The sequence below is a fragment of the Mixophyes fleayi genome, chromosome 7 (assembly GCF_038048845.1).
Source record: "Mixophyes fleayi isolate aMixFle1 chromosome 7, aMixFle1.hap1, whole genome shotgun sequence".
Classification (NCBI taxonomy): domain Eukaryota; kingdom Metazoa; phylum Chordata; class Amphibia; order Anura; family Limnodynastidae; genus Mixophyes; species Mixophyes fleayi.
The window spans coordinates 139832964-139858891 of NC_134408.1; the positions used below are offsets into that span (position 1 = coordinate 139832964).

At 40.1% G+C, this 25928-nt stretch overlaps 1 protein-coding gene across 1 annotated transcript in view; it reads right to left on the reverse strand.

The window, feature by feature from the left end:
- ARHGAP15 (Rho GTPase activating protein 15) overlaps positions 1–25928 on the reverse strand; it is a 391192-nt gene that overhangs the window by 316475 nt on the left and 48789 nt on the right. Inside the window, exons 3-6 of the mRNA XM_075180935.1 lie at positions 23832–23900; positions 19021–19085; positions 8981–9065; positions 2893–2982 (exon numbers count right to left, since the gene is read on the reverse strand). Of these exons, the coding sequence (XP_075037036.1) occupies positions 2893–2982; positions 8981–9065; positions 19021–19085; positions 23832–23900 (309 nt within the window). The remainder of the gene's footprint in view (positions 1–2892; positions 2983–8980; positions 9066–19020; positions 19086–23831; positions 23901–25928) is intronic.

Genomic DNA, 25928 nt, shown 5'->3' on the forward strand with positions numbered 1-25928 from the left:
AAACGGAAATGTGGAGGTGTTGCCCAAAGCAACCAATCAGATTCTAGCTATCATTTATCTAGTACATGCTATAAAATGATAGCTGAAATCTGATTGGTTGATATGGGCAACACCTTCACTTCTCCTTTTCGAAAGGTTTGATAAATCTACCCTTTAGATTTGGGAGGGGGGCACATCCTAGCTCAACTCCAAATTGCTGTGTAAAAATAACGCTGGTGACTTTGTATGCTACATGCGAAGTGGGCAGTAGGTTCAATGCCAATTAACACACTTTAGCCCTTAACCCTACATGTGATGCTATTGGCTTAGCTAAAATGTCCACTCAGCAATCTTTTTCAAAAACAAATGGAACTGTGTACATTGTTATTTCTGTTCTTTTATGGTGGGAAAACATTATTTAAAATAGTTTTCCACCTCAAATAGCTTATTTTAATGTGATATACAGTGAATATACATTAAATTATAGGTTATACTGCAAAATCTGGAACCTGGAACTATGACAAATTCTGTTATAATATTGCATTCCAGCAAGGACCTGAGTCAGTAGGGTAACAGCCGGCTCTGAATTGTGGTTACAGCCAGTGGCTCCTAGAGGGCGGGGTCAAGGAAAGTACCAGTGCCCATGGCTGCCTGTGTAGTGGGAGGAGCCGCTAACTTGGTGTGGTCACGTATCCTTTGGTAGCAATGCAAGGGGCCCCCAGACATTTCTGTACAGGGTCCAAAAAATCCTCTTGGTGGCCCTGGTTCCAAGGGAACCTATAATTGACCTTTACTATTAAATACGGTGATCTAAAAGGGAAGCAGGGGTAGGATAACTTACAAAAAGAAAACATTTTAAGAGGAGAACCCATGTACATCTTTAATTAGTTTCACTGCAGTATTATGGGTTAACCGCTTTTTAGAGGACTGCATTATTGTTTCAACAAAGCAACAAACTGACACCATTTGTGGTTTTCTACAAAGTCCTGTTGTAGCAAACCGTGAACTGGGAGGGGTGCAGGGCACATCTGAGCCCAGTATAAATAAAATTCAGACTGACATGACACATGTCAGTTGAAATTTCCAAATCACATGCAGATAGTTTAGAAGCAACTTTAATGTTTGCTTATTTATAACCAGACGTAAACTTAATCACAATAATCAGCAAATCGCCTTATTATCATTGGAGTGATATGCATTTTTATAAAAACCAAATTGCGCAGAGATCCTTTTTTAAAGCTCCCTCTAGAGAGTTATTGAGGAGGATGACAACAATCTAAGCTGTGGGGTGACACAGACGCTGGTTCCTTAACACGGTGTTATTTCGTGATTACCACCTTTTCTGTGTAAATGACAGTTAGGATTATTTAAGATTATATTGTAATCCTTTTAATCGTCAGCGCCTTAAATTTCAGTCTAAACACCAAAGTGCACTTAGCAAAAAATGTTTCAGGCATGTGATCGTGTCATAAATCGCGGCCCGCTCACCGCCGCCGTGATGGAAAGCTCTAACCTTCCATGACGGCAGAAAACAGACTAGTAATTGCATTTAAAAGGAAAGTAATTGTTCCTTTTGTCTATTTTTCATTCCGTTGTACCCAGTGTTCTGTGCTTCACCTTAGCTTTTTTTTTTTGCGTGCGCTAATTTAACAGAAAATAATAAGCAATACATTCTCTGTGTTATTAAACCAACTCTGAACACCATCGTACATTTGGATGCAAAATCACCTGCACTCTGTCTCATTATGTCGCTATAATTAATATCTTCCCTCTGATATAATGGATTTTAAATGTAAACATCGCTAACAGGTATAATTTCGTTTCACTGGTTTCCTCTTATCCAAATCATTCAGTGGTCATTTTCCATATATAATCAATAATTCATGGTCTTAAATTGAAAACCCGGGCTAATTTCAACAAAGAAATTTCACTGACGTTTATAAGAGAACACATCAGCTAGGCTAATTATTGCCTCGTTTCACTGTGTGGCCTTTCATTACTCTGTAGGTAATGAAACAAAATAAAAAAAAACAAAAACACAACGCTTATTGCTATATTATCATGCTGGAAGAACAAATCTCCTGACCAGCTAAAGTAAAGGACATTGCTCGCTAGCACATCGATATTACAGTTCCAGCAAACACAGTAGCTATTATTTTTATTCCTTTACAACTAAGCAAATTAGATAGCGATTATATAATTGCAAATAGCGCACCTAATGCACGAAAAAAAACATTGGTATTATATATTTATTTTAGATGGAAACCTATTAGCTCACTGCTTAAGAACTTTAAAAAAAAAAATCACGTTCTTCAGTATCGTTATAGAGTTAATAAAATAGTATCTTAAGAAAGCAAAATTATGAACTGTAAAGAATCACAAAAAGAATAATTACAGCTGATAGCATCAGGACAATATGGGTTCCGCAGGAAATCATTTAGCCAACAACATACCGAGCAATACCTTGGGTTTGCTTAGCACTGATGATAACCATCAGTCAACCATTATTTGTTATTTAAAAGCCTCTTCCACCTTCAGATGACATTTATTGTACACTGTATAAAAGCGTGTGGCTCCTTTTTCATATAGTAACAGGTGATATAAGACAGATACAATGACCTTGCATTTTCCACAGCTAATAGTGCAGAGATGCTGAGAAATTCTAAAGATATCTGGCCAGGCTGCCCTGGCATTAAAGGGGAACGCCAACTTCAGTCATTTTTATTTTCAAGGCAGATTTACTTTTGCTGACTTTGCATGTGACAACACATAAGTTTAGCATTGGATTCAACTCTTTATTCTATCTAAGGGTAGCAGAAATAAACAAATCCGCCTGCAAGACAATACTGTCCGAAGGCGGATTTCCCCTTTAAAGATCATTACACGTAAAATTTTAAGAGACCAAGGTTTTACCTGGAACACGTTTTTCCGACTGGATTTCTCACTTGTCCACTCAATTTGTGCCCCGCATAAGTCTATACAATCTGGTTTAGTAGCTGATTTCTGCAAAAAAGGAAATTATAGATTTGTTTTATAAAATTACTTTAGACTATTCATACTTATATATACATTACATTACATTTCAAATATTACAGAGAACATAAAGCAATTGTCATCCTTTATTGTTGCAAAATGCAAGAGTACATCAAATGGGTCCCTTTGAACCTAAAAATCCCTATAATTCAGCATGAAGCATCCATTATTTATTAGATTTTTCAGCAAAACATCCTGTGTAGACAGAGTTAATTTTAATCACACTGGGCAATAGGAGGCAGGAATTAACAACAGACTCATTAGTAGTTCGATTTGTTTTAGGTATCAGGCATTGCTATGCATCAATGGTTCTGTATAGCACTCCCACTTCTAACGCCATTTTGTGCAACCTTCTCTGCAGATTTTAGCTCTTAGGATTTAAACATTAGCTTGTGCAATCATGCTGCGTGCACCTTGGCAATGATGTCACGGGGGAGTGACAGAAACAGTTTAGCGCTGCTCTAATGCTTGCAAAGGAGCAGTGGATGATGGGAATACATTTGGAATGATACAAAGCCTGAAAACTGGTACTAGAATTCACAGAAGCTCATATAAAAGGTATTTCTTGAGTCACAATAATTCAACAAAAATACACTAATACCCGGTTCATAGTGCGACAAAAACCCAGGTTATTACTGGGGCAATACCCGACCCGGGCTGAACAGTGAGACCTGGGTTTTTTAACCCGGGTCTCACCGAAACCTATTGTACAGTTAAAAAACAAAACAAAACAAAAACATCACAAGAGGAGCTTTGATTGGCTCCCTTGACAGGAAGACCCAGGCTCAGTGTGAACACGGTCTACCTAGGAATGTTCTGGGTTTTCCTGCAATGTCACCAGGCAATATCTGGTTCATAAAACCGGGATATTGCCAGGGCGGCAGTGTGAAAGTGCTGTCCATTGGGTATATCCAGCTCACAAGTAGATAAGTTAGAGACATCAAGAAGCTGATAAAAGAGCAGTCTATTAGGCACATTCCAAAGAAAAGGAATCGGGTAGGCCAGTGACCCAGTCCAAGGTAGTCAGCTATGGGTTCGACCTGGGGGGCAAATGCCCCCTAACTCAGCCAGCCCCTAGGACCTACCACTGTCTTAGACCCTGCAAATATCGTCCCAGGTTTTGCAACCCAAATTCTTCAAAATAAATTCCCAGCTCCTCACCCATGCCATTCCTCCTAACAATCCCTGGTAAGACCTCAGCTGATATCTGCTCTGTGTTTGGGTAACATATTGTTGTACTTGAATAAATTCTGTATCCGGTCTGACTCTATGTCAGGCGGATCGGCTTCTGAGCTCGCAAAACCGCTAGTTGCCCTAACCTCTGCTTAGCTATCGTTTATGTATCTGTTCCACCAACCTGGACCTCAAACCCATTCCTGGATTCTAGTGGTACAAATGGGTCCACAGCTGAAAATATGTCTGTCTCAATGTAACAATCTCCATCAAAATCTATGAAAATGTAACCTTTTAGATAGAGCAGTAACTTCAATACAGAACCACAATGTTCATCTATAGAAAGCAGAATGTGGAAAAATTTAACGAGGAAATCACTGTCCATATATAATTTTAAATAAACAAATGTTTGCCTATAATCCCATTGAAACATGAATGTTCAGGACAGTAAAAATAAAAACAGATATCAGAATAATTCTGAATGTTGCTGTATAAATGGCACATCCGTGATCTATAATGAAGCTATTATTTTTGCCATTGTTAAATTATCATTGTTCAATTGCTAATACATACAACGGAAACACTACATTAGACACAGCAACCTAAATAAACATCTCTCTTGAAATGTGCGCAACGCTGGACTTTGGGTAGACAGCCCTGTCGTCATTTTGCCGTTTACTTAACAATAATCTTCTGCCTCTTTAGTTTATAATAAGCAGTAACAATTGTGTTAAAGTTTATAAAGTTCACTCAAAAACATTCAAAGTTTTATAAATCAAAATAAATTGCTGCCAGAAAGTGCAGTAGAGTTAGTAGATGAAGTCAAAGGCCATTAAAATGTTCACATTTCAATGATTTGTGCTTTATGGTTCTAATTAAAGTAGAACACACTTAGGAATTTATTATAAAATAGTACATTGTGTCTTTCCAGTAGTTACTTTAGTTTTTTTTGTAACAAAGAATTATTGAAACCCAGAGAGCATTTCATGTTGGTCCTATTTTTTCACCTTGCTCGTAACTTTGTTCTTTGGACCTGCCCCTGATAAAATGATCTGGGTGATGTTCTGCGAGTTTGGGGTCCAGATGGAAATGTGGATGAGAGATGGAGTAATTACATCACGTCAAACACTAACTTACTCTCACTTTAGGAATTCTCTTTTCATTCATTTCAACTTCGTTGAAAGTATTGTCACCTCAGAGTACATGTAGAAAATAAAGTTTATTTAGGGGGGGGCAAAAATGCTTTAATTGCCCCGAATTCAACAGGGAATGCCTCCATATATACATCTTTTGAATCTCATTTGTTATTTCTTCCCACAATAATAAATCTAGTTCTGGAACTCTCTGCTACGTTTGTCCAGACGTGACCCCAACCACCAATCTTTCAAGCGCTCCCTCAAAACTCATCTCTTCACGCTTGTCTACTCCATCTTTAGACACTGCGACCTTATATGCTATACAAATGGGTAATTTCTAAACACATATGCACTACACTTAACTTATACTATCAAATAATTGCAGTAATTGTACACAAACTCAAGTAAAACGCATTAATACATTTAGATAAATAGACACAATGAGTCATTAAGGAAAGTAAGGCAAAACAAGTAAATTTGATCCTGAACTATGTTACAATGCAAGGGGTGCAAATTAGCTTATTATTTTGCACACAAGTTAAATACTGTCTGTTTTTTCATGTAGCACACAAATACTTGATAGCTTTATTTGTACATTGAAATTTAAAGTTGATCTAGGACATGTCCTACCCCAACTATTAATCTGTCCCCACATTTTAAATTTACCTCCCCTCCAATGCAGCATGGTTTTGCCCAGGTGCAAAGTTACTCATTTTTTTGCTTTTTGCTTTACTCTCCTTAATGACTCAGGCCCAAAGTTTTTTTCTATTTATGTGTAAAATAACTCTTAGAAAGCTGTGCAGCCAAGTTTATAAATAAACAATATCTTCTTTTTAAAATGACGAGAAAAAACACATTTATCTGTACAATAACAAAAAAGTCTTAAAAACACCAATTTTTATTTTGAAAAGATAACAGATAACAATAAAAGTACTAGTATCGGAGAATATTAAGTCATGGCCACTTTTAAGATGACTTTGAAAACCATAGTTAAGGTGTTACAATACATGTAACACGGTTGTCATTTCTGTATTGAACAATAAAGTTTGTTTTTCCCAGTTTTTTTATTTCCACCCTCCACATATGTGAATTCTGTTATCTTTCTCACAGGTTGTGAATTTATAAACGTCTCATTTAGAACTTTATAGCACATATTTTGCACAAGATCCTCAATTATTTTGCACACTTAGGGCCTGAGTCATTAAGGCAATTTTGAGCATATCTTACTCATACTTGCCAACTCTCCCTGAATGTCAGGGAGACTCCCTGAAATAGAGGTGATCTCTCTCACTCCGTGAAGAGTCTGGCATTTTCCCTGATGCTGAGCCAGTACAAGACGTGGTTGGCTTCACCGTCTGTGGCATGATGACACAGTTCAGAAATTGTGTCCTATGTCCATGTATTGATGCCTATGGAGGTGGCCATTTTCATGGAGACCAAGATTTGTTCAACGACTGACAGGTAAGACAACATGACTTCAGTAATGGAGACAGAAATGTAAAAGACACTTCAGTCTCTAGAGATTCATTAGCTGCTTTTCATTAACGCATAGTTGCCTACTCTCCCGGAGGGAATGGAGCAGGGAAGGGCCGATTGGCCGTAGTCAATGTACAGTAAGGGCGTGCCAAGCTCAAGCGCATGCAGCAAAGTCCGAATCAAGCTTTGGGCATCTCAAAGTGACTTGTTTTTCTGCCGTATCTCTTGCACCAGCTACAGGGCTAGTCTAAGTCCTGAGAGGTGAAACAGGGGAGGGACGGGGCAGATTAACATAGGCAATGTACAGTAAGGGCCTGCTGAGGGTGTGTCTACACACATGTACTGATTCAAGTCCTGGGATTCTCATACATTGGTTTCAGCCGTATCATATGTATCAGCTACAGGACCTGTGTAAGTGAAGAACTGAAGTGATGAGTGGTAGGCATAGTCTTTGCTTTAAAGACCACACCAATACGTTGACTATATTAACGCATTGTATGTACAGTGCATTGAAAGCAGTTTGATTTATGTATTTAATTTACCTAATATTTTTATTAGTGATTGGGGGCCTGATTCATTAAGAAAAGTTAAGCAAAAGTAAGTAAGTAAGGCAAAACCATGTTGCATTGGAGGGGGAGCTAAATTTAAAACCTGATGGCAGATTTATATTTGGAGTAGACCATGTGTCCTAGATCAACTTTAAATTTCAGTGTACAAATAAGCTAGTAAGTATTTGTGTGCTACATAAAAAAAACAGCCAGTATTTTCTTTATATACAAATTAATAAACTAATTTGCACCCCTTGCATTGCAACATCGTTTGTCCAGGAAACTTGAGTAAGAAAACTTACTGAATTTTTTTTACTTAACTTTCCTTAATGAATCAGGCCCTTAATTCCTGCACATTCACTATTCCTAAATTATTTCAGTATCTTTTGCTAACCCTGCTCCTATGCACCTGCAGTCGAGCAAAGCGATTCGTCTATTTCAAGTCAACATAAAATAGTATTTGCCCTGATGTTCATTTCAACAGACCTTACAAATGTGGCAACATATTGTCCTCTCCGTGCCGGAGTCAGTGACAAAACCAGAAATATCACTTTCTTTTCTGCTTTGTTTTTCATATTCTCTTCATTTATTAGTAAGAGATACGTTATGACAGATACTCTCGTCAGCGAGGACTAAACTGATCTTTGTCACCTGCCAAAAGAGGACACGGCTTATTCTAAGTGACTCTGGCTTGAAAATCACCTTCCTGGGCAGCCGTCATGCCAATAAGGTATGGCAGGTCGTATCCAGCCCTGGGTGTCCTTCACAACGGAGCTCTGTCAAATGCGCTTCTGTGTTTCCTTGCAATATCATGCTCTCGTTGACTTGTTCTCCCTTTAATGCCACACAGAGGTTTGTAAACTTTAACAGCGTTCTATCTGAGGCTATAAGAATACATGCCAGAATTGTCGCAACTACTTATCTGTCACATCTCTGGGAAAGAGGATCAATGGCTTTTCCTCCGGCACAATAAAAGAAAAAAAAGTACAAAGCGGAAATTTGCAGCTAGTGTTTTGCTCCAGAAATCGCATTAGTTAACATTAGACGGAATCAAGAAGAATATTCTGCCCGGTCGGCTTTATAGGGCAGGTGTCACAATGCACGCTAGATAAAACAACACTCGGCGGACTTAAAATGGTTTCACATTGAGATTGCGTTGTCTGCTACAATGATGCAATAAATGCGTCACAGACGTGGAGAGCAGGGGCAAAAGCAGGATTTGTAGAGTGGGGTTTCCACACCACGTCCCCAGCGGGCATGACCAGCATGCATGGGGGTGTGGCTATAATTTTAGACAGTGCTTTGCTACTCTCCAACTCTCCCTATCCCCATAATATACATGAGCAATGCTGCGTGCACTACTGTTAGGTGCACGCAGCTCTCCCTTTTAAAGCAGAGCTGTGTGAAGCGGGAGCAGGGTCCAGCCACCTCAATTATACAGTGCCCCAGGTTTATAGGGGGGTTGCCAGGCACTAGGAACCCCCCCTCCTCGGTTTGCCAATGGAGAGAGTGACTTAAAGACCATTTTATCTGATTAAAGTCTAAATGAAGAATGAGAAATCATTGCCCTCTCCTGTACTTCACCCATAATCCTGGACTGGTATACACGGCTGAGAAAATTACCAACGCACTCACCATATTTGGTGTCAGCTCCTTGGCGTCCTTGTAGAATTCCAGTTTCTTCCCAGAAAGCACCGCATACGAGGTCGTCCAGTTTTTCCTAGAAATTAAAATAAATATTGAAATTGCACAGTTGGACGCACTGAGTTTGCTTAAAGGGAAACAATGACCTTTTAATTAATTCATTTAAACCCTTAGGGCAAAAATATATCTAGTAGGCTAAGTAAAGCTATATTACCGTGTACCAACTGTGGGATTGAATACCAGCTCTAGTTTCCAGTGATATCCAATCATTAACTGGAATGTGGTTGTTGTAATGAACCAAAAATCAGTATTTCGTATTTTTGCTGTGTTACACAGAAAACAGAATTGCAGCTTCGCAAAAACCTATGCACGCTGTATATGACCATTTGTACCGCATAAAAACATGACTGTCGCGTTCTGCATGTGCACAGCTTACGCCTTTATTGTGAGTGGTGTCTATCTTATACTTGAGCTTGGAGATGTTAGGGGACACGTAACTTCGATGTTAGTCATTCATGCCCCCTTTGAAATACTTATAAAAATTAGTGTGAGGACTTTCCTTCCTTGTATTATACCATCCTACAATATGTGTGTAACATGCAAAAGCTGAAATAAAACACTGACACTCATATTTTTGGCAAAATTAAAGGTTGCAGTCTATTTTGGACATTAACAATTCCTGGTGGCGGTGAGAGCATAACAATCAGCTAACGACTAATCTTCAACCAAAAAACCGTGGGGGACAATCGCTCAACCACTAAACTAAAAATCACCTCTTTACTATTGGCTGGTGCTAATTTGGCGTCAACGTGACTCAACATTGTCGTGTCACGCAGAGCACGCCAAGGGACCCCCCACGCAAAAAGGGTCAAGAGTCATGTTCTTCGAAAGAAGCCGTGAAGAGCGGCCAATCAGGATAGCACCTTCGAGTAGTCACCAACCGTGCCACTCTCCTACCTACTGGCCTCCCCTACATAAAGGATGAAAATGGTTACACAAAATAACTATGAATCTATGTTGTGTGCGGGTGGGCGGTATCAGCTCCAATGAGGAACCAAAAGTACCCAGCATTCCCTGGGAGCAGATTTTATGGCAATATAGTAACACCTCCCAGTGGAATCCCATTGGCTGTTCTGCAGTGTGAACACAAACCTTAACCATTAATGGTAAGTGGTTCTCAGAGACCTAACACATCATATAAAAGCCCTCGACTTACTGCCTCACTTGTTATATGGGAAAATGGTGCGTATATTTTAGCTACTGAAAATAAAAGGTGTCAGCGCATCAATCAAGAATAAGTAAGGGACCTAACGTGCTGCTAGAGATTGAGTTTCCCACTCTCTAAATACAATAAACTACTAAGGATGATTCTAAATAGTATCTTGATTGGAAACACAGCATTGCGGTTATTCTTTCATTCCAACACTTACACTAGGGGACAGCGCTGGGTTAACTTCCTCTAAAACATATTTTTGTTACTTATTATTAGGTTGTATACAAATAGAGTGAAGCTACTTGTGCATAGACTAGTAGAACAAACGCCTAACTCTTGCGTATCCTAGAATTCCGTCAGGTGTAGATATACACAATGTTGTATCTGGCATAAGCTATAGTCTTTTGGAGTTGCTAGCATCGTAAGCACGTACCTCATTTAGATCTGCCATGTATAACGGATGGTTATTGGAATGAAGAATAACTCTATATTACATATATTTGGCAGGTAGTGGCCCTAATATTTACTTAATCTCACAGAGCAAATATACAAAAGAAACTAACACATCATTTCCAGGCTAAAAGGTAACTTATTCATACTTAATTCTCTTGTTACTGGTATTATGAAGTCATTTATTTCAGGTACTTTATTTTACTGCCCTCTGTGATGAGGGTCGTTTCACCATGAACCCGGCTCTGGAATGAATATTGTACAAAAATGACATAATTTGCATTATTTTGCATAATGAGACCGAATCAATTTATGACCCAGTATTATGATATCAAAAATATTATGTCATTGCCTCTAATATTGTGGAATTGAGTCATTATGCAAACATTATGCAAAGCTGGTCTTTTTTTCGTCCGTTAAATGCAACCTCTGCAGGATCAGCCCCAAGGTGCATTGTCCATCATGTATATTGAAAGCGTATTTTAAATAAAAATGAATAAAGATATTTCTGGGGGTTTTTTTTTTTTATGAATTAAAATACATATCAGTAATTACATGTAATCTGCCTGAATACAAAATAGTTTTTTAAGAATTTCATATGAAATCAGAACTCAAAATAAAATATTTTGAAAGGCTGTATTCTTTGCTATCGATATAGATGTTGGAATTAATAGCAGTCTCTCCGTGTTTGCAGAGGAAACACATTTATGCTGTACAATAGAGTTCATCCAAGATCTTATCCTTACAAATGGAAATTAGATCAAATTGGAGTTTGGGCAACATTTGGATAAATGTCAGCTTATGTATTTGGGGACTCCAAACATGCATGTGGCTTATACCTCCTGTCAGTGATGGGACCACTTTGCCTTCACTCGTACCTCTCAACTGTCTCTATTTTGGAGGGATGTCCCGATGCGCGACCCACAAAAGAGGTGGGGCTTAATGGAAAAGTGGGAGTGTTTTGACTAAATATGCCCATTTGTGGGTGGAGTTGGTTGTAACTGGTTGGAGTTTGGGCAGTGAGGGGGCGGGATTTATTTTGATCCGCTTTCAGGATTCTGAGTATTGGGAGCTATAACTTTACTTGCAGCCCCCAGCTCTTCCTGCTTTATGCACTATCATTCATTTCCACTTCCTTATGCCACATATTATTATTATTATTATTATTATTAATATTTATTTATAAGGCGCCACAAGGCATCCGCAGCGCCGATGCCCCAGCTCTACTTTACACCCCAACAAGCATCACCCTTAAACCAGCTTTTATTGCATAAAGTCTGGAGCTGAGGGGGGAAGATCAGCCAGTCATAAAGTAGTGAAAAATACTTAACTTAATTTTATTATTTGAGCACAGCAACTAACTCCAACATCACATGACCTCCCCCCAGGGCCCTCTTAAGAACATCTTGGGCCCCCAGGCACAGCAGTGCACCGGGCCCCTATATATACAAAAACAAAAAAATATTATATATATATATATGGGCCCTGCAGCCCAGGGGGGCCCGTCGGAGGCAGGAAAAAAAAAAAACCTAAAAAAAAGAAGAAAATACTTACCTTGCGGTCAGTTGGCGATCCGGCTCCCTCCATGGTCTCCTCCTCCGTCGCGCTCTGCAATGGATGTCGGGCGGGCGTGATGACGTTACGCCCGACATGCACTGCGAGCGCCGCATGGAGGAGGAGACCATGGAGGGAGCCAGCTGACCGCAAGGTAAGTATTTTCTCCTTTTTTTTCAGGTTTTTTTTTTTTTCCTGCCTCCGACGGGTCCCCTTGGGCTGCAGGGCCCCTGGGCACCTGCCCATTGTGCCCAATGGGAAAGACGCCCCTGCCTCCCCCGCATCATGTGACATCCTCCACACAGCGAAGGGAGGTCACACAGCGCAGGGAGGTCACACAGCGCCAGCAGCGCACCTTAGATCAGAGACATTCAGTCTGCTCCTCGTGACCTCCCTCCTCCATCCCCAGGGAAGAGCTGTCTGATTCCTGCGCACTTCATTAAAATAATAAAAAAAAAATTTAGGCAGCTTTTTTTAGTCATTAGATTAGTATTAGGTCACCGGCACATCCAGTGAGGGGTGCATGGAGAATTTCAGGAGTGTTTTGTATGGTCTGAAGGACATGTGGAATTTAAGGGGTGAGTGGGTGGCTGTGTGTTGTTTTAGGGTAAGATGTAGGTATGATAGATGGTTTTGGGGTGAATGAGGTTTGAGACAGAGGGGTAAGAGTATCAAGCTGAGAGTTTGAAAAGGTGGAGATGTTGCCTATAGCAACCAATCAGATTCTAGTTTTAATTTATTTAATGCATTCTACAAAATGACAGCTGGAATCTGATTGGTTGCGATAGGCAACAGCTCCATTTTATTAAACCCACAGCTTAATAAATTTACCCCAGAGCCAGAACAATGGGTGAGTGGGGAAGGGGGGTCGCAGGGGGCATGTACCCAGGGCTCCCTTGTCTCATAGGGCCCCTCTAGATAAAGCGGCAGTGTCTCCCTCAAAAGTCGCAGTGTTATTACATCACAGCTGCATTTCTTAAGGGAACCAGGAGCGTCTCTCTGCATCTGCATACAGCATGGAGAGAAGAGAGAAGGGAAAAGAAAGAAGAGAGAAGAAAGAAGTGAGAAAAAAGAGGGCACTATTATTAATTACATTAATCAGGGGGCACTATTATTATGATATTCAAGGGGCCTCATAGTGTAGTACAGTGTTTACTAACCTGTGACACTCCAGGTGTTGTGAAACTACAAGTCCCAGCATACCATTTTAGCTATACGCTGCTGTATATTGGCAAAGCATGCTGGGACTTATAGTTTCAAAAATACCTGGAGTGTCACATGTTAGCCAACACTGGTGTAGTATATTCAGAACAATGTGACTCAAAATACGTAACTATCCCTGAATGATGGCACTATGCTCTAACTTTTAGACCATATGCCCCTACCCAAAGTCTTAATCCAGCTCTGGTTTGAGAGGCATTTGGGTAAATCTGAAGGATATTTTAGTACACGTGGGATCCATTCTAATGCATGTGCTTTCTCTTGATGTAATTAAATGTATTATTATTATTACCAAGATTTAGGGTAATGTGCTGCCCTTTTTGAATATTAGACAGCTGCACATGTGGCCCTTGAAGTGTATAAGGTTGGCAAGGTAAAAGTGGAGCTGATAGATTGCAGTATCATGCAATGCCAATCTGCTGTACGCAAAGCCAGCTGAATATGTACGTGTGTCATCAAGACAATTATAATTCTGCCCCTTTCTAAGGTGCTGTTGAAGCTTACCCTGGAACATGCAGAGAGAACAGATAATGGCAAATAAATTAATAAGCTGTAGGGAAAATCTCACATATGCCCAAGTTACCTTTATTTACATTAAAGAGGATAAGATTATAGGGGATGTTATCATTGTGTATCAATAGCCCATTCTGAAAAATTTGTGGCAACTAGTTCACTTTAAAGCCACCATAGAGGACGCAACATTATCTATAGCCACTGGAAGAAAAGAGATGTAATCTCTATCTGTGGAAAGGGTTCTTTGCTGTAAGAGCTGTGAAAGGGTGGAAACCTCCCCGGTGAGAACTGGTATTGTCGATAAATGTTAGAAAAATGTGGACATTTCCCAGCTGAACAGATCAGACAGATTTTCTGCCATTAATAACACAATTGTTAAACTGTCAGTATGGGGACAAATTGGCCATCGCTTTATAGGTATATTTTCCCCATCATCTGTTTCAGTAGAGGATGAAAGGTTGAACTTGTTGGACATAAACCTGAAGAACTATGTAATTCAGTGGTCAGGGAACTTTTTTACCTTTTACCCCAAAATATATTTAGATACGCCGACGTTACCCCCTTGATTTGAAAGGAAGGAAATCATATATTATTAATTATTGGAATTCAAAATTTTATTGATCTATTCAAAATTTCTTTGAAAGCTTTACCTTCAAAACTTCAGCTTTTGGAGAAATGATGTTGCTTCATTTTTGATACGAGAGCATCAATATTGGGGCATTGTGATGTCAGAGCAATTTGGATACAGTCTTCAGCGTCCAATCGATTTCTCTGCTTTGTTTTAATGTTCGTTAGAGTGGAAAATCCTTGTTTGCAAAGGTAGGTTGTTGCAAAAGGCAGCAACTTTTTGACTGCCTCCTCATGTGCAATTTTGATGCCTTTGCAGCTGTTGACATCCAAAAATATGACAGATCTGCTTTGTTTTCAAATGCAATACGTGCTTCATTATTGCATCAAAGCTCAAGAAGTGCCTCTGCCAACCTTTGAGGCTGTTCTGGTACAACTGCAATTTCACATTTAAAGGGGTCTACAATCCAACTGACAGCATGTGACTCGTCAGCATTACCCCCAGGAATTTCATTTTTACCCCATTTGGGGTAATTTACCCCTGTTCCCTGACCACTGATGTAATTATACTACCCTAATATAGTTTACAACTTAATAAGTAGTATCACTGAAAATTTGTTTAACGTGTAAAACACATATATAATTAGAAGCACCCAATCTCAATTGTTTAATCTTTATTATAATTATGTTTTTGGACCTACAGACCATGGCCACGCCTCCAATAAGATAATATCTACTATGGCAGATGCTCAAGTTATTGTATTGTAGGAAAATGATCTTGCATGAATAAGACTAACAAAGGATCTGAGAGGGGATAAAGGATTATATAAAAGAGAGACAAACAATAATCACTCCCCTAATGGTAAGCTCTGCAAGTAGTCATAGTAATATTTTCATAGCAACTAGTTAAACTTACTAGATTACTATAATAAGAGTTTTGAATAACCTGTAATTAAGGGGCATATGATTTAAAAAAAAAATATTGAAAAGATTATTGTTTTGTAATAGGTGTTTTAAAATATAATGAGCCTGATATTATTATTATTATTATTATTATTATTATTATCATTTATTTGTTAGGCGCCACAAGGTTTCCGCAGCGCCGCACATAGTACAAACAGTAGACTATACAGGGTACAACAGTACAGAACAATAAACAAAAGTACCAATACTTCAGAAACTCCAGGCAGGCAGATGCAATAGATACGGAGCAGAAGAACCGGTAAGGAGACAGGAGGGAAGAGGGCCCTGCTCAAGCGAGCTTACATCCTATGGTAGGGTTAAACAGACCAGGCACAAGAGGAGCCAGTTGAGGGAATGGGAGAGAGGGGAGAATGAGTGGAGGAGATGGGGGTTAAGTGGATGGTTGGTAGGCTTTGAGAAAGAGGTGAGTTTTGAGTGCACGTTTGAAGGAGCACAGAGTAGGAGAAAGGCGGATGGAGCGAGGGAGGTCATTCCAGTGAAGGGGGGCTGCACGGGAAAAGTCCTGGATTCTGGAATGGGAAGAGGTGATCAGAGTGGAGGAGAGGCGGCGGTCATTGGCCGAGCGCAGGGAGCTGGTGGGAGTGTGAATGGAGAGGAGGTTAGAGATATAAGGGGCAGTAGAGTGGGAGAGAGCCTTGTAAGTGGTGGTGAGGAGTTTGAAAAGAATTTTGTAGGGGAAGGGGAGCCAGTGTAGGGCAAGGCAGAGAGGGGAGGCAGAGGAGGAGCGGCGTGAGAGGTAGATGAGTCTTGCGGCCGCATTGAGTATAGAGCGGAGGGGGGGACAGACGGGAGTGGGGGAGGCCGGTGAGGAGGAGGTTGCAGTAATCCAGGCGGGAGATAATGAGTGCGTGTATGATGGTTTTGGTGGCCTCCTGAGAGAGAAAGGGACGGATGCGGGCGATGTTACGTAGTTGGAAGCGACAGGCTTTGGCAAGAGAATGAATGTGGGGGGCAAAAGAGAGAGAGGAGTCAAGGGTGACACCCAAGCAGCGGAGTTGGGTGACAGAGGAGATGGTGGTGTTGTTAACGACAATGGAGAGGTCATGGTGGGATGGGAGGCTGGGAGGAGGAAAGACAATGAGTTCAGTTTTGGAAATGTTGATTTTGAGAAATCGCTCCGACATCCGACTGATATAGACTCAGACATAATTTACGACAAAATCAGGACAAAAGCCCTGATGGGCCAAACAGTTCTATCAAACTGGGACAGTCCATTCTATATCGGTACCGTTGGGAGGTATGCTAGACTCAATCTATGCCAGCTCTAAACTCTAGTGCAAACATTCGGTTCTTATGTCATTTCAGTAGTCTCCCTCTGCAAAATATACATTTAAATTTTGAACTGCTCATGAAAACCAGACACACGTAAACGTCTACTCCTAACTTAGCACGGAACACACCAGCTAAGCCCATCAGCTTCTGCAAACTTGAAAAAATGCCTGCAATAGGCAACAATGTTTAATTTGTGGTCAGCTTATCATCCATGAAATTGATTAGATTGCAACATAAAAAAAACTTTTGGTAATTAAGTTTTAAGCAAAGTTATATCTACAACAGTTTTGAGAATGACATAAGTATTGTTTTTCTGCTTCAGTGTTTTAGACCTTTTTGTCAGATGTTGCTATGGTATACAGAAGTAAAATTACAAGCATTTCATAAGTGTGAAAGGCTTTTATTGACAATTACATTAAGTTTATGCAAAGAGTCAATATTTGCAGTGTTGACAGGGCCATCTTTTCCATTGGGCACGATGGGCAGCTGCCCGGGGGCCCCACAGGCAAGGGGGCCCCATAGGCACGGCTCTTAATGAGAATAAATAATCCTGCAAAAGAAAAAAACCTGCAAAAAAAACCTACAAGGGTCAATGAGCAAGTACATCTATCTATCTCTATATCTATATATCTATATCTATATCTGTATCTGTATACATCTATATATCTATATCTATATCTATATCTAGGGGCCCCGGTGCACTGCTTTGCCCGGGGGCCCATAATGTTGTTAAGATGGCCCTGAGTGTTGACCCTTCTTTTGGAAGACCTCTGCAAGTCGCCCCGGCATGCTGTCAATAAAATTCTGGGCCACACACTGACTGATGGCCGCCCATTCTTGCCTAATCAATGCTTGGAGTTTGTCAGAATTTGACCACAAGTTCTCAATGGGATTAAGGTCTGGGGAGTTTCCTGGCCATGGACCCAAAATTTCGATGTTTTGATCCCCGAGCCACTTAGTTATCACTTTTGCCTTATGGCAAGGTGCTCCATCATGCAAAGGCATTGTTCATTACCAAACTGTTCTTGGATGGTTGGGAGAAGTTGCTCTTGGAGGATGTTTTGGGACCATTCTTTCTTCATGGCTGTGTTCTCAGGCAAAATTGTGAGTGAGCCCCCTCCCATGGCTGAGAAGCAACCCCACACATGAATGGTCTCAGGATGCTTTATTGTTGGCATGACACACGACTGATGGTAGCGCTCACCTTTCCTTCTCTGGACAAACGTTTTTCCAGATGCCCCAAACAATCTGAAAAGGGATTCATCAGAGAAAATTACTTTACCCCAGTCCTCAGCAGTCCAATTCCTGTACCTTTTGCAGAATATCGGACTGTCCCTGATGTTTTTTTCTGGAGAGAAGTGGCTTCTTTGCTGGCCTTCTTAACATCAGCCCATCTTACAAAGGTCTTCACCTCACTGTGCGTGCAGATGCACTCACTCCTCTCTGCTGCCATTCCTGAGCAAGCTCTGTACTGGTGGTGCCCCGATCCCGCAGCTAAATCAACTTTAGGAGATGGTCCTGACGCTTGCTGGACATTCTTGGGCGCCTTGAAGCCATCTTCCCAACTATTGAACCTCTCTCCTTAAAGTTCTTAAATATCCGATGGTTGAAATAGGTGCAATCTTAGTAGCAGCAATATCCTTGCCTGTTCAAAGCAATCATGACTGCACATGTTTCCTTGCAGGTAACTATTGTTAACAGAGGAAGAACAATGATTTCATGCACCACCCACCTTTTAAAGCTTCCAGTCTGTTATTGTAAATCAATCAGCATGACAGAGTAATCTCCAGCCTTGTCCTCGTCGACACTCTCACCTGTGTTTACGAGAGAATCACTGACCTGATGTCAGTTGGTAGTTTTGTGGCATGGCTGAAATGCAGTGGAAATGTTGATTTTGGGGATAAAGTTCATTGTCATGGCAAAGAGGAACTTTGAAATTAATTTCAATTCATCTGATCACTCTTCATGACATTCTGGAGTATATGCAAATTGCCATCATAAAAACTGATGCAGCAGTCTTGACTGTGAAAAATAATATTTGTGTCATTCTCAAATCTTTTGGCCATGACTGTAATCTGTAAACATTAGCTGTATTCTGCATAAGAAACACTAGATGGCAGTATACTATAAAACCAAGTAAGTACATTCTATTTGTCCTATGGGAGCAGCTCCAAATTTTAACACTCTTGTAACTAAGTGCAGAATGTCCTAAATGTTCTAGCTTGTGTTTAAATTATACACTTAATATGTGCCTTACCTTAATTTCTTCCCTTTGTCCGTTATCTTGGTTTTATTTAAAATTCCTTCTTTATTTTGGCTTACCTGTAATTACAAGAAGCCATAACTTTTCAATCATAGGCTGTGCAGAGTTTTGAGAAACATTTAGCATGCAGATGAAGTGTTCTGTGTTGCAGTATTTACATTACATGGCTTGCTAGTTAACACCAATTAGATTATTGCAAAGAGTGCACTTAGCTCATAAATATATGAGATGTCATTGAAGAGCTTAAGACCAGCTTAAGACCAGACACATAGCTTTCATAAGGACAACACACTTTAGAAGTGACTTTAAATATTTAATGTAGCTAGGCATATCATATTATTATGTTTTTTTACTAGTAGTTGTAGAACTAATTGCTATTGATATTATTATCTTTTCTTCTATCACCTGAATACATGCACAATTGCTTAGTCCAAACATTTCATTATTGATACAAATATATATCATAATATTTATATTCTGCAAAATCACACCTGCAAATTTGACAAGATGTAAATGCAAACATTATTTGCACAAAATGTTCAATACCAAACATTTTCCTATTAATGCAATTGGTCCCCAATGCCGTTATATTTAATTCTTAAAGCATAACCTTTGAATACACAGACTCAGAGCAGCCAATCAACTTACAAGGAATCAGTGACATCACTTAGTTGTTCTGTGTCTGAATGACAATACAAGAGGATGAACCGATAAGCTGCATCTTGAGCCCACAAAGTCGCCAGAATTTTCATTGTTTAAAAAAAATACTTAAGATTTCGATCTGGATTTTCCTTAAAGGGGGTTTCCACCTTTAGATCATTTTAATTTATTGGTTAATACACTCTCTCCATAACTTCTCCTAAATTCATGGCCAGGGCCACCAAGAGGAATTTCAGACCCCGGCACAACAACTTCTTGGGGATCTTTAAATAGATACCAAAGAAGCCGTGGCCACATCAGGTTGGTGGCTCCTCCTACTACACAGGGAGGATCGGGCCCCGGTGTCCCTGCTTATTGCTTTACATTTCTGGCTATATTCCATGCTCCTATATGTTAAGGCGCAAAAGTCTCAGTCACCAGGCTCCATAGAATAATTGGGAGGGGTCAGGTGTTACCGGTCCATCCACTCTAGGGGCCCCCTGCTCTGAAGAGCCAGGTAGGACCCTGCAGATTACATAGAGCTACATAACTGGGACTTCACGCTGTCGGGCCCCTTAGTACCCACCTGGGCTGCTCCAGCAGTAGTTACCCCTCTACATATATGGATTCCACCTGCTATTTTAGATACCCTAGGATGCTACAGCTATTCTGTGCTCTCAGCACTCTAGACAATTGTATCTGGAGAGCTTGTTTATGTCCCATCCAACAGCATCATCAACAAAAAGCTGATGTTATACAAACATAAAGAAACGTGAGAGTTGAAGGAGAGCAAATAAAATCCAATTTACTAAATACTAAAGATGGAAATCTCCTCATTTATATTGTAGTACAGTGGATCAAGACATGAACTGTGTTCCATAAGAACTGTAAATTTATCTTCAGGTCCATTAGCAAAAATAAAACTATTTAGTAGTACTTTTGTGACTCTAATACAGAACATTGCAAGGGTGTCAGTGTGACAATTTAAGATTGGGCTCCAGTTCTATTAAAAACTGTAAAAAAAAAAGACCAGTAAACATAAATGTAAAATATCTGTATTCAAATCCCCATTCTTAAATGTCCCTTGTGCCCCAAACTCTCAGACTCTCCCGTAAATCATGCCCTATAATAGGCTCATCAGCAGCAAGCTCACAATGTTGACTGTCTGCATGGACCATTCCTCTTCTAGTGTATAGAGGGCAGGCAGCTGGGATGGAGGCATGATATAAGGACAGCCACACAATAAGTTAAAGGGGAATCGGGCTGTTAGTAGTGGAGATACAAGTTTTCTCCAGCAGGGCTTACCACTGAAGCCCTGCACAGCTAGGGGACTATGGGGCAAACATTTTTCATATGAAGCCCAACTTCAAGTTATCAGAGCAAACTCCTGTCAAGAACAAACTAAACAATGTTCTGTATTACAGTTGCAAAATATCTGTTAAATACTTTTTTATATTTGCTCAGCTGCCTGGAGATACGTTCGCACTTTTTATAGAACACAGTTCATGTCTTGTTCCCCTGTATTAGAGTCTAAATGTATCAAAATAGCCTCACAGAGCTTCATTAGACAGATGCTAGGATTGTCAGAAATCTGCACATGTTTCCGCAGAGTTCTTCTTCGTGCAGTATTCAACCTGCCTGAAAGAATTTCCATCATTCCTTTCAATTGTTGCCCTTCTTGCATCTTTCCAGCTGAGGGAAGGTTAGCAAAAAAAAAATAAACAGGAAAATATCCTAAGGCGACCCAATATGGTTTCACTGAAACAATTAGATATAAAGGACATTAAATAAACAGTTGAAAATGTTTCTTAGTAACCTAACTCCAAACAGCCAGGGAATGAGCCGGAATAATTATAATGGCAGCATCTATGAATCTGTTTTTTTTTTATAAATCATAGATTAATTGATATACTATTTGTGAGTAAATCTGTTATAGGTGTCTTTAGGATCAATAAAAAAATTCTAAACACATTCTGGTCCTTAGGTAGATGTTGCCCTAAACACTTTATAGTTTGCAAAATTCAGAGCTGATAAAAATGGCTTTCTGAATATTTCCTAAATTAGTAATTGTGCTCTCCATAGGCTCATTGACCTCTATTCAACACGTTCCACTATTTTTACTCAGAATGGAGGGAGGACCAATCAGATTCTAGCTATCATTTATCTAGTGCATTCTATAAAATCTGATTGGTCAGGTAAAACTTCCACTTCTCCTGTTTAGAATGTTTGATAAATTTACCCCCAAATGCCTAATCCTGTATTCTTCTGTCCCACAGCTACATTTGCATTCATAATAAGATGATCTACAGTATGTCTGATCACAATTAGAAAGCAGTATCATCTCACCCTTTATTTACAGTTTTTATATTTTGGGTCTAACTTTATATTAATTGAATAGATACATGTTTTAACACTATGGTGACAATTAAAATACAAAAGAAATATAAATTTTGAGTAAATCTTAGCGTGAATTATTGACACTAACCCCCAATTTACAACTTGCTACAATCAATTCAAGCTTTATATAGCCCCAAGCAAATATCAGGTTGGTTGATATTGTGTTTCAGTTTTAAAGGAACATTGTTACCATAAAGGGGTATGTAATTTTATTATTTGTTGAGTTACTGTATTATAACTTCCTTGTCTCCCCCTTTAGACATGAATAGTTCCTCAGTGCTGAAGAATCCTATATATCTAGCCTGGGGGACGCCAGCATGTATTTAGAACATACTGTATAATATATCTAGCTGCTGAGAATGTTTGTACATACAAAACTTCTTTAGAATTCTTCTTTAGAATTCTCAGGAATTGCTCATCGTCCTTAGAGTGGACCTATCACTGTAAGGACAGGTGTGCTTGTTTTTTTTAATTGATGATAAATTATATACTTAAATAAATATTTGTGAATCAACAATTGTTGTACCGCCTATTGCCCCATCTTTACCCTGGTCTCCTGTTTGGGAGAGGGTCAACAGTAGACTGCATCTTAGGCTTCAGTCTCAGGGCTGTCTCCGTCTGTTTATGTCTTAGCTTTCAGCTCACTGTACATGTAATACTGTCCCTCCGCAGCCTTACTGGGAACAGTAACATACAGGAGACAACTGGTCCAGGAGGGAGACCGGTCCAGGAACAGTAACATGCAGGAGATAACTGGTCCAGCTCCAAAGCACATTGGAAACTTTATATTGTGGATCTGCTTTTTTAGGATTTTGCAGCAATTTGAGAGACTCTCCAGGCATAGCAGTGCTATATAATAATATAATATAATAATAATTCCAGTGATCCCAGAGCCAGATTAAGGGGGTGGTGCCAGGGCCCCTCTCTGTCAGGGCCACCCCCTAGACCAGGTACTCTTCAGGGGTGCCAGCTGGGGGACAATATGGTACAATGTGATACTTGGTGGCTGCTCCTTTCTCTGGGACCAGCCCCCTTCTCTCATTTGGCTAAGGATCATATGACCCGTTCCTTTCACCCTTCCCCTATGAGTGGCCTCCTCCTATACCCATTGCTGACAGATATCACATGGGACGTGCACCACATGACAGGTGCAGTCCCATGTGAGCAGGCTACAAGAGAGGCAGACTGAAGAGTCTTCCTCTCCAACACAGCGCAGCTGTAACAAGGTAAGGAATATAATGTGTGAGGGAAGAGAGGGAGGGGGTATTAATGTAATGGGGGTGGGAGGTAGACTATTAATGTAATGGTGGAGTGTGGATGGGGGCTATTTATATTATTGATGCTATTTTATTTGTGGGGTGATGCTGGGTCTATTTAATTTATTGGTGGGGCTATTTAATATAATAGTGGGGATTATTAGTTTAAGGTGGGGTGATAGGATTTATAATTTAATGCTGGGGTTGTTTGAGGGCTATTAATGGAAGGTAGTGCTGTGTTTGGGGAGAATGAGGTCTAGTTATTAAATGCGAATATGATTTATTTAATGGCAGTACTGGTTTGTGGGAAATAGGTATATTTATTAAATGTAAATGCTATTAATTTATAGCCAGGGGGGGTCTCTATAGCAATTTGAGTGGGAAGTAGGCTATTAATGTAATGCTGGGCTGTGGGTCTTAATCCAGCTCTGAATAATCCAGCCAATGAAACAGACATTTATGACATTTTGGTATTGGAATGCACAACTCTTCTCAATAGTGGGCAAAACTTACTAGAACATCTTTAGAAATGGTGTGCTCGGTCACGTAGTGTTGAGAGTGATTCCTTCGATGGCGAGATATCTGAAAAAAATAAAATAAGATTTGTACTTTTATTAAAAGAGGAGAAAGTCAATACTTGTTCAAAGCGCAACTGGCGTAAAGTTAGCGAAGTATCACAAGTTCTTAAATAATTAATTACTTTCTTTTACCTGGTGTCTATTGATCTCATAGGTACTAAAGAATATCACCAGCAAAAATTATTATTATTTCCGGCGATATTTGTCACCAGACTTTACCACACCTGGTATTAAATGCTCTGACCTAAGAGGGGAATTCAATTAGTGTCTCGCGGACATTCCGGAGACAGAAATCTCTGCTCATTTTTCCGTGCGCCCCATAGAGGCGCGAGGAAAAATCAGCAGAGATTTCTACTGCAGTATTAGAAAAAGTGTGTAGCCTGAGGAACATCGTGGCTAACTGAATCTGACCCTAAATGTTATGATGATTTTCCTTTTGCAGTTGCCGGGCTCAATTAACTGATGAAAAGGGTTCATTTTAAAAAAATTATCAGTTCTGGGCAGATCACTACAATAGGGGATAATTGGAACATTTGGATCAGAACATCCTCTGCTGGGTGAAATGAGATGGGATCTAGGCAGGGTCAGCACTACCATTTGGCAAACCTAGGGTGCTAACGTTTAGGGGGCACATAAGACACTGAATGAGTGACATAATGCCCCACATGGAGTGCCACCCGCTGACGTGAAAGAGAAGCAGCCAGGAGCCTCTTACGTGAAACTGGCGGCTGTATCCTCCTCTATGGCAGCTCTATCCTCCTCTATGGCAGCTCTATCCTGGCAGTTTGACGTCTGGCTATGATGTCACAACCGAGTGCTGCACTCACAATATGAGGAATGGAGGATGTCGCTCCCACCTCCAGCTTGCCGCTGTAAGAAGTAGCAAAGGTGCCGCATTGGAGTGAGTGCAGTGTCAACGATGGTTGTAGGGTCAGTTCCCCAGACGCTAAATTGCTTAACTCTCCATGGAAACATGCCCTCTCTGCGTCTCAAGACTTTTCATGAATGGGTGGGGTTAAATTTGGAGCGAGTGCCATTGAGACATCCTATAATTATATTTGTAGACAATGCAACGGTGGGACAGTGTGTGGGTTTATACATTGAAATAAAGTTCATTGGGCAGCACGGTGGCTAAGTGGTTAGCGCTTCTGTCTCACATCGCTGGGGTCATGAGTTCAATTCCTGACCATGGCCTGTGTGGAGTTTGAAAGTTCTCCCCGTGTTTGCATGGGTTTCCTCTGGGTGCTCCGGTTTCCTCCCACACTCCAAAAACATACTGGTAGGATAATTGACTGCTATCAAAATTGACCCTAGTCTCTCTCTGTCTCTGTGTGTGTGTATATTAAGGAATTTAGACTGTAAGCTCCAATGAGGCTGGGACTGATGTGAGTGAGTTCTCTGTACAGCGCTGTGGAATCAGTGGCGCTATATAAATAAATGGTGATGATGATTGATGAGTGAACACATTTTGTGTAAGACGATGAGTGACACAGAAGGCATTCTCCACCAATGTGTGATAGGGACAATGACGCACAGGTTACGTTACCAATAATCAATATTGAGATTTCACATTGCTGCATGGGACAGTGAAATCATCAGAAAAGAGTGGTTATTAAGCATATTTAAAGCAGTGCCAGTTTTTCCGGGGGTTCTGCAGGCTTTTTAGCTGTATAAATTGACCTGAAATTGAGACTGCTTCAGAAGAAATCAGATCTTTATAATAATTTCATCTAAATCTCCATCTAGACACAAATAAGACCTAAATAAGACACAATGCGGGCGATTCATAAATGATTTGTAGTTGAACATAAAAGATACCTGTTAGTACAAATGTAAATATTCGCCTACAGATTTATGTACACACTTATGTACACACTTACATACACACTTATGTACACACTTAGTTACACACTTAGTTACACACTTAGTTACACACTTACGTTTCCTCAACTGTATTTTGAGTTACTCATAACCTTAAATCCGGTGTATCAATGCGTCCGGAGCAAATGATCATCATATTTAACAGGAAAAT